At 37.5% G+C, this 8,546-nt stretch overlaps 2 protein-coding genes across 3 annotated transcripts in view; both read right to left on the reverse strand.

Moving 5' to 3' along the window:
* The window catches only part of LOC113347477 (pollen-specific leucine-rich repeat extensin-like protein 1), a 2,562-nt gene extending 535 nt beyond the window's left edge, over nt 1-2,027 (reverse strand). Inside the window, exon 1 of the mRNA XM_026591143.1 lies at nt 7-2,027. Within this exon, the coding sequence (XP_026446928.1) occupies nt 7-1,854 (1,848 nt within the window). The 5' untranslated portion in view covers nt 1,855-2,027. The remainder of the gene's footprint in view (nt 1-6) is intronic.
* Nucleotides 2,028-6,389: 4,362 nt separating this feature from the next.
* Nucleotides 6,390-8,161, reverse strand: LOC113294446 (CCG-binding protein 1-like). 2 transcript variants are annotated; one of them, XM_026542848.1, is made up of 4 exons: nt 7,812-8,161; nt 7,668-7,741; nt 7,236-7,571; nt 6,390-6,426 (listed from the first exon to the last, which is right to left on the reverse strand). In XM_026542848.1, the coding sequence occupies exons 1-3, from the start codon at nt 8,038-8,040 to the stop codon at nt 7,257-7,259; spliced, it is 618 nt and encodes a 205-aa protein (XP_026398633.1). In that variant the 5' UTR covers nt 8,041-8,161; the 3' UTR covers nt 6,390-6,426; nt 7,236-7,256. The 2 variants fall into 2 exon arrangements, with proteins under 2 accessions (XP_026398633.1, XP_026398626.1); XM_026542841.1 differs by lacking the exon at nt 6,390-6,426 and having other exon boundaries at nt 7,197-7,571.
* Nucleotides 8,162-8,546: the final 385 nt, after the last annotated feature.

The following is an 8,546-nucleotide window of genomic DNA, read 5'->3' on the forward strand; positions in this document are numbered from 1 at the left end:
GTGGACGGGTGGTGGTGGAGAATGGACAGGTGGTGGTGGAGGAGAGTGGACGGGAGGGGGTGGTGAGTGAACCGGAGGGGGTGGGGAGTGAACATGTTTTACAGGAGATGTTCTTGACCCGGATGGTGTGGGAGAATGTGACTTAGCCGGTTGTGATGGTGGTGGGGAGACCCTATGTACTGGGGATGTTTCAGACGGTGATGGTGTTGGGGATGAAGGAGGTTGGGCCTTTGGTGTCGAAGGTGTTGGGGTTGATGATGGAGGGGGTTGTGATTTTGGTGCAGAAGGTGCAGATGGAGGCTGCGACTTTGGTGTTGAAGGTGTTGCGGTCGGTGATGGAGGGGGTTGTGGTTTTGGTGTAGAAGGTGTAGATGGAGGCTGCGTCTTCGGCGTGGAAGGCGTTGGAGTTGGTGATGGAGGGGGCTGTGCTTTTGGTGTGGAAGGTGCAGGTGTTGGTGATGGGGGAGATTGTGCCTTTGGTTTGGGTGTAGGCGATGATGGCGTAGGCGAAGCCGTCTTTTCCGTTGAATGCTTAGGTGTTGAGGGTGTCTTAGGTGTAGATGGCGCCTTAGGGGTTTGAGTAACTGGGGACTGACGAGTTGAAGGTGTTGCTGGGGTGGAAGGGGTCGAAGGTGCAGGTGATCCAACACCACTGCAGTCGAACTTGCTGCAATCAACAACTCTGTCAACAATTGGCTTACAAGTGCTTGAATCCTTCTGTTTAGGTCTGCTGGATAAGCAGTTATTGCTATCGTCAAAAATCACAACATCACCATCAAAAATCACAACATCACCATCATTGTTGGAAGCCGGAACACATTCAGGTGCCTCATTCTTGAAATAGTTGTCTGAAAATGTGAAGTTTCTCAAGTTTTGCAACTTGCAAATAGCCCCAGGAACATTACCTGTCAACTCATTTTCTGATACATCCAACTCCTCCACATTCTTCAAACCAGAAAAACATTCTGGTAAGCTCCCAACCAACTTGTTTGAAGCCACAGAGAGAACAGTTAAATTCTTTAGGGCGCCAGCTTCAACCGGCAAACACCCAGTCAAGTTGTTGCTCAAAAAGTTAATCTCTTCCAATGTAACCATCTTACCTATACTCTTTGGAATGCAGCCACTGAATTTGTTATTCGCTAAAACCAAAACTGAAACAGGAGAGTTGCCCATATTCTCAGGTAATTTACCTTCAAACCTGTTGTTGTTCAAGAACAATGCATCCAACTCCTTGTTGAACAATTCATCGGGCACGCATCCCTCGAAATCGTTATATCTAAGATCCAGATATTTGAGTTCTGGGATCGACATAACCACCTTAGGGAAAGGACCCACAAATCTGTTGTTACTGACATCGAGCTCGTAAAGAAGAGTCAATCTTGAGATGCTCTTTGGTACAATTCCACAAAATCTGTTAGAATTAATGTGGAATAGGGCAAGATCAGTCAAAAGACCAAGTTCAACAGGAAGGAAACCAGCAAGATCAGCACCATTAACATCCAAACCAGCTACAACATTCAAGCTAGGATCATCCAATGCTGGTGCGCAAAACACCCCATTATATGAACAAACATCAGGGCCTTCCCAATTTGCTGTGGTATTAAAAGGATCCGAAAAGATAGCTTTCTTCAAAGCCTGAAGAGCAATGTATGCTCTACGAAGCCTAGAGCTTGGAAATGTCAAATTGAGTTCCACTTGGAATTCATAATCGTCGGGCAAATCTCCATTCTCAGGAAGAGTGAGGAGCTGACGACGACTTATAAATGAGGCTTGAGCATCAGAAAGAGCGAAAGTTGATGAAGAAAATAAAAAGAGAGAAAGAATTAACAAACAGCAGCAGCCAGAGGCCTGCATTTTGGAAACAAAGAAGAATTTGTGTTGAAAATTACACCTTGGAGAGGCCCAAGGCTGCTAGAAATTAATTTGAAGGTTTGACATTGTTTGGGTTATTATAGACTAGAATCTGGTTTTTTCTTCTTTTCTGGTTGTCAAATTCTTTAGGCGAAAATGATGGCATTGGTCCTCCGCCATCAAAATGTTTTGCCTATAATAGAGATACATCTAATTTTAAGGTTGCATTTCTGGATCTAATAATAAATTATTAGTTAAAAACTGTTAACTACATTAAATAACTAAATTTGTGAAATACTAATGTTGACAGAATTTGAGTTGACAGTTGAAACAAGAATCAGTGTACTAGTCCTATTTTGTTGAGGATAAATTGGAAACATATGCGCGTGACGGCTAAAATAAACCATTTATTGAAGGCAAAAATATCAAACTTGAAATCATTATTATTAACGAAACCGCGTGTGCGAAATGTTGAGATTATTAGTCCCATATTGTATGGGTAATTAAGATCATGTGGTTTATAATTTCTTAGGGCCTCTCCACTCATTGCCAATTGGTTTTGAGTTGGATGCCCGTATTCTAACATGGTATCAGAGCAGGCTATTTGTGTCGAGTCAGTTGACCGCACCTTTACTCCGCGTCACCCGATTTATTGTCCACGTGTTAGACCCAACGAGGCTACACGTGAGGGGGCGTGTTGATATTGTTAGTCCCATATTGTATGGGCAATTAAGATCCTGTGGTTTATAATCTCTTAGGGCCTCTCCACTCATTGCCAATTGGATGTGAGTTGGATGCCCGTATTCTAACACGAAATATTTACAGAAACTTATAATATCAAGAGCTCAAGGTTCGAAAAACGGGTCACGGCCCAGGTCACAGGTACTAGGCGTGACCGTTATAACGTGTTTTGACGGGTGTGAGCACGTTTTGGGTCAAAAACGCGTTATATAGGAATAAAACGCGTTTTTTGACGTTTTTTTAAAATAACGGGTGTGATAACGGTTAAATAAGAAAAATAAATAATTTGTGATCTGAATTTTCTATGTAAACAGCTGTGAAAATGGTTACAACGGGTCTAAATAACGTTGTTACTACGTTTTTTCATTTTTTTTGGTTTAATTTATTTATTTGATTTTTTATTTATTTGTTTATGGTTTTTAACATACAAATTTATGGATATCTAGTAAAATTCACAACCCTAAGTCTATGACTTATAACAATGCATTGTAGTTATCGTCTACCGACAATATTTATACACGCATACTATCACTATCCACTTGATATGTTCAAGTTGTCACTCGAATAGTTCAATGCATTCCCCAATATTTCAATAATGCATATTCGGATTCAAAAGCAGTCAAAACTTTGTTGTCAAATAATACTCCTAGGCTCTTAGCTACTTGCTACAAGACTAACCAACAAGGAATGCAACAGGAAGAGAGTCATAGACTAGCTAGAGAAAAAGAGAGTGAGAGAGGGAAGTCAGGGAGTCGATTTATCTTTTTCTTTTGCATTTGGAGGTGTGTACAGTATATGCTACATGTGGTCTGTACTTTAGAGTTCAGACTCAAAAGTTCAAGAAATAAAACAAAAAAAAAAGTAAAAAGAGTAGTTGGTTTCATGATCAAAGACATAGCCAGCCTGTGCTTATATACGCATGCAACGAGATTCCAAATGTTTCAAGAATATTTCGATTTGCTAGCTATTATGTCTTCTTGCCCAAAGGAATGCTTTAAAAGGACAAGAAGAGAATTGAAATGAAATCAATACCTCTGGTTCTCTGGTTCTCTGCTTCTTGCTCAAAGGAATGCTTTACATTTTGAATTTCTCAAATACAAGTTTAAGAGGTAATATTAATTATTTTTTGTAGATTTTTCATTCAATTAGAGATATAATTTATTAATACGTTATTAATTTATTTATTATCGTTTTTTTCTTTCATGATGTTAGAGTAGTGAATATAGATGTTTGAGAAATATCGATGTTTTTTTCTTTCATGATGTTTGAGAAATATTTAAGAAATGTTAAGTGAAGAAATGTTTCATTCTATTAACGTATATTTACTTAATAAATGTTTCATTTTTATCTAAGAAATGTTTTAAGAAATATAGATTTTTTGTTCATTTTATTATCATTTATTTAAGAAATGTTTTAATAAATGTTAACATTCATAATTAAATAGTCCATCAACTTGAATCAGTTGGCACGTAAAAAATCATTGTTTCTTTATTAAAAAAATGGCATGATGAATTGATATATGTCACTTATTGCTATGTGAAATTTCCTACTTACAGAATATAATGGAAGGATCAACATCTGCAAAACGAGATGTTTTTCATGCATATTGTACTGTAATGAGTGATGGTAAAAAGTTGAAGTGTAATTGTTGTGAAAAAGAAGTGTCTGCGGGAATTTCGCGTTTCAAAATGCATTTGGCACAACAAAGAGGTACAATTACTCCCTGCATGCATGTGCCACCTGAGATTAAAAATTTAGCAAAAGTATGGGTGCAAGACAGAAACAAAAATAACAGCAACGAGTACCAGAAACTGAATATGAATATACAGAAATTCAAGATATGTATGAAAATGAACCGTGGAACCCTGTGCATGATATAGATGAAGAAGAACAAGCGCCGGTAACACAAAAGAAAATGGGCGGGTTATCGAAGTTGAAGAACCTTTTTGGACGAAAAAGTAAGAATACTAATGCCGGAGAAGGTACATCACAGCGTCCACAGGCCTCTATGGACATACCTAGTTCTTCAATGCGTACACCACACCAAGCACCTAGGATGTCTGTAGATATGGGAGGACAATATAATACTAATAGGGATTCTCAACCTAGCATGGCGAATTTTGGGAGAAGTAAAATATGCCGGGAAAAAGTTGATTCTTCTGTTGGACGTTTTTTCTATGCTAATTATTCCCTTCAATGTGGCCAACTCAACTCAGTACCACGAGGCATTCAATGCAGTTGCAAATTTCGGAAAATCATACAGAGCTCCGTCTTCCTATAAGTTGTCGAACCCATTATTAAGGCAAGAAAAACAAAGGATTCAGAAGGATGTGGTGTCGGTCCAACGAAATTATTGGAGAGAGTATGGGTGTACACTCATGTCAGATGGTTGGAAAAACAAAAATAACCATACGATTGTAAACTTCTTAGTTTACAGTGGCCATGGGACAGCATTTTTGAAAAGCGTTGACATCGAGCATAATCGGTTGACAGTAGAGTATTTGATGAGTTTGTTCAGACCGGTTATAGAAGATATTGGTCCGACAAATATTGTTCAAATAGTAACTGATCAAGGATCCCAATTCAAAGCCGCGGGTAACTATTACAACTTAATTTAATTACAGTTGTTTATTTTTATATATTATTAATTCATTTCTCATTTTGTTTTAATAGGTATGAGATTGGCCATAGAGTATGGTACATTTTTTTGGGTACTTTGTGCATCTCATGTGTTGAATTTAATGTTGGAAGATACTGAAAAGTTCCCCTTTGTAGACCAAGAATTTGTGAACTCGCCAGAAGGAAAAACTCATACGGCTAAAGATGTGAAAAACATTATTTTGAATGAGATGTTTTGGCACACATGCCAAAATGCATGCATGATGGTTGGTCCTTTATTGAAAATGATCCGTTTCTTGGATTCAGATAAACCTACCATGGGTTATTTGTTTCATGCACTTGCTACATGTGTGGAAACTATAGAAAGGGGTTTGGGTAAAACTCGAAATAATTCTATTGTAGGTGTGATTAACCGACGATGGAAAGATCAGTTGAGTTCTCCTCTTCATGCTGCAGCGCATTTTCTGAATCCATATTATATATACAACCCAGCAGCCAATCTCATCAACAATGAAATTTCTCAGCCCCAAATTTGTCTCAGTGAAGTTATATCAAAAATGATTAGTAGCCCTCAAGAACAAGCGACATGCATGCTAGAGGTGTGAATTTTTATTAACAATTAATTTCGTAATTATATGAATTTCTATTCACAGTTTTTGATATTTTTAGGCGGGAAGAATGCAAATGATGCAAGGCCAATTTGCATCACCATCAGCAAGATTGGCTGCTCTGCAAGGTGATCCTGTAAGCTGGTGGTTGTCATACGGTGCTCAGTTTCCATCACTCCAGAAGATCGCGGTAAAGATACTAAGCCAGACAAACACATCGTCTGGATCCGAGAGGAATTGGAGTGTGTTTGAAAGAATTCACACCAAACTACGCAACCGTTTAGTTTCGTCAAGAATAAACGATTTGGTATATGTTCAGTACAATTTAAGATTGGAGCAGCAAAGAGTTCAAGGTAAAGCAAAGCGACATAACATCGATGTCCACGATGTTCATAGCCTGTTGACAGATGAAAATATGCTTGATTGGATAGCAGGGGACGATGAAACACCAGTTTTACCTCAGGTAGAACATTGGTTAAATGAATTGGAAGAGGAAGCAGCTAATAATCCAGAGCCTCTCCCTCCACCATACGAATGGCATGATCCAGAAGTTGAAATCTCATATCAAAGGTTGCCAGTGAGTAACTTTGTTTATGACTTTGGTAACCTAACATTTGGAGACAATACACAAGGTCATGAAAATGAAAATCCCATATACAATTCTCATTACACTGAAGATCGTCCAGAAGAAGATACCCGAGGAATTAATGAAGAGTATAATTCCAATATTAATATCAATAATGAAGTAGATAATCGTAATGATAATGAGGAAGAAGACTATGGTTATGAAGATGACGATACTGTTAACTACGACAGCCAAATGCATTACGCGAACCAATATGAGGCGGAGGAAGAGGAGGAGGAATCAACTGAGAATCGTCGAGAAAACAGAAAATACTTGAATAAGTCGGAAAAAAATGCCGTTACAAGTTGGTTTGTCTAAGTTTAAAATTTCAAGCACTACTGTCACTAGGTTACTTATTGTAAGTTTATAAAATTTGAAGTGTTTAATGATTATTTATGAAATTTTAGTTGTAAGTTTGAAATTAAAAATTGTATAAGAATTTCTCCAACTCAAAGTTTTTTTCCTTAAAAGCGGATTTAACCGGTATGAAAACGGAAAATACGGTGTAAAAAACGTGTGTCAAAATGTTATTTAGAAGAAAAAAACTGAAATATTAATTTTAGAAAAACGGTAATCGCAGGTGTGAAAACGGTTATAACGGGTCTAAATAACGTCATTTTACCCTATTTATCGGTGTTATTTAGGTAAGCGTGTTGGTGAGCCTCACGGGCACGGTATATGGGCGTGAGCGTTATAACGGACGTTTTTTCGGAAAAAACGGCCGTTTTTCAAACCTTGCAAGAGCTTACTACTTCTAAGAAAACAGGAGCAATCAGTAATGAAAACCGTACCTTGCTAATCAAATAATTAAGCTAATCGGTTTCATGATCAGGTACAGGAGAAAACCAAGCAGGAAATTTGCCTTTACTTCTAAGTAATCTAGTAAAAGAAGAATCAGGCATTTTGGATCCTTCTTCTTCATCAATTTCTTCTTGTGATTTTGGTAATCCATCAGGAACAAGGAATGGTTTCTTTTCTTGATTAATCGTTTTCGTTGAATCCTTAACAATTTCCTCACTCTTCTTCTTCTTTTGCATTGATGTTATCCCATGAACACAATCAATCAATGATTTCACTCCTCCTGATTGTATTACTAACATCTCTAATTCCTCTTTAGTAAACTCATTCTGCAAAATCAAAATCAAAATCAAAATCAAAATCAAAATTAGGGCAAAACACAAAGAAAATCAATCAAAGTCAGCAAATCTTTTTCTATTACTTACTTCAAGTTCTTTGAGCTCAAAGTAAGCTCTCCAACAGCTATAAGCTTTATCTCCTTCAAGTGTTGAACAGTAATCTGAAGACGAACCAAAAGTAACAAAATTAGACCTGATCAAACCCAATAGGGGAAATTTGAGAGAGTATACCTGCAAGTTCATTTTCAGATTTCTGAACAAAAGGGAGTTCTTTAATACCACGATCAATTTTGTTTCTGCTAAAAGGTTCAAGCTTTGGAACACTTCTTGATGAAGAAGACGAAGAACAACAGATCATCGAGGATGATGGCTTTATCATATACTTGGTTCGAGGAAGATCAATGGTATCAAATAGTAAAGATGATGATGCTGATGATGGGAATGGAACTGAACTTATCATTTTGATTTTGATTCTGAATGAGACGAGGATTAAAATTGATTTATTTTGTTTGGGGCAATTTGATGATTTTTGGACAGGGAACAAGAAGATCCAGTAGTAGATAGATATAGCGAGAAAAAAGTGTTAAAATATCTTTAGATACTTTGAATGTTTAAGCAAAAGCCTCCATATTGTGAATTAGATGATTTTTTATGATGACACGTGGGTAAGTATGTAAATTTTCACCGTTAGATGTTAGGCCTATGGAAATTGGATAAGGTCACGAGAATTCAGAAACCACCGAACTTCAACATACGCGTTTCCACAAAAACGTGATTAACAGGGTAGGTTCCTTCTGCCTTTGGATTTTTCGTCTTTCTTCGAAATTTTTAAACACTCGAAACGGATAAGGTTTGGTTTTGCTGTGTGCCACCTTTTGGGGCACCGTGGTTAATGGATAAGTATGTAAAACAGTGGGCTGGATTATTGCAGCATTGGTAAGAAACAGGTTTTAGTTGTTCTATTGT

This window comes from Papaver somniferum, chromosome 1, assembly GCF_003573695.1.
Source record: "Papaver somniferum cultivar HN1 chromosome 1, ASM357369v1, whole genome shotgun sequence".
NCBI lineage: Eukaryota > Viridiplantae > Streptophyta > Magnoliopsida > Ranunculales > Papaveraceae > Papaver > Papaver somniferum.

What these genes read in the sequence shown, in the direction of transcription:
- LOC113294446 (XM_026542848.1), bottom strand. Translation starts at nt 8,040, where the DNA reads ATGATAAGTTCAGTTCCATTCCCATCATCAGCATCATCATCTTTACTA. An exon ending in ATCTGAAAATGAACTTGCAG is followed by an intron (nt 7,742 to 7,811) that starts GTATACTCTCTC and finishes GTTCGTCTTCAG; the next exon opens with ATTACTGTTCAACACTTGAA. An exon ending in TTGAGCTCAAAGAACTTGAA is followed by an intron (nt 7,572 to 7,667) that starts GTAAGTAATAGA and finishes TTGATTTTGCAG; the next exon opens with AATGAGTTTACTAAAGAGGA.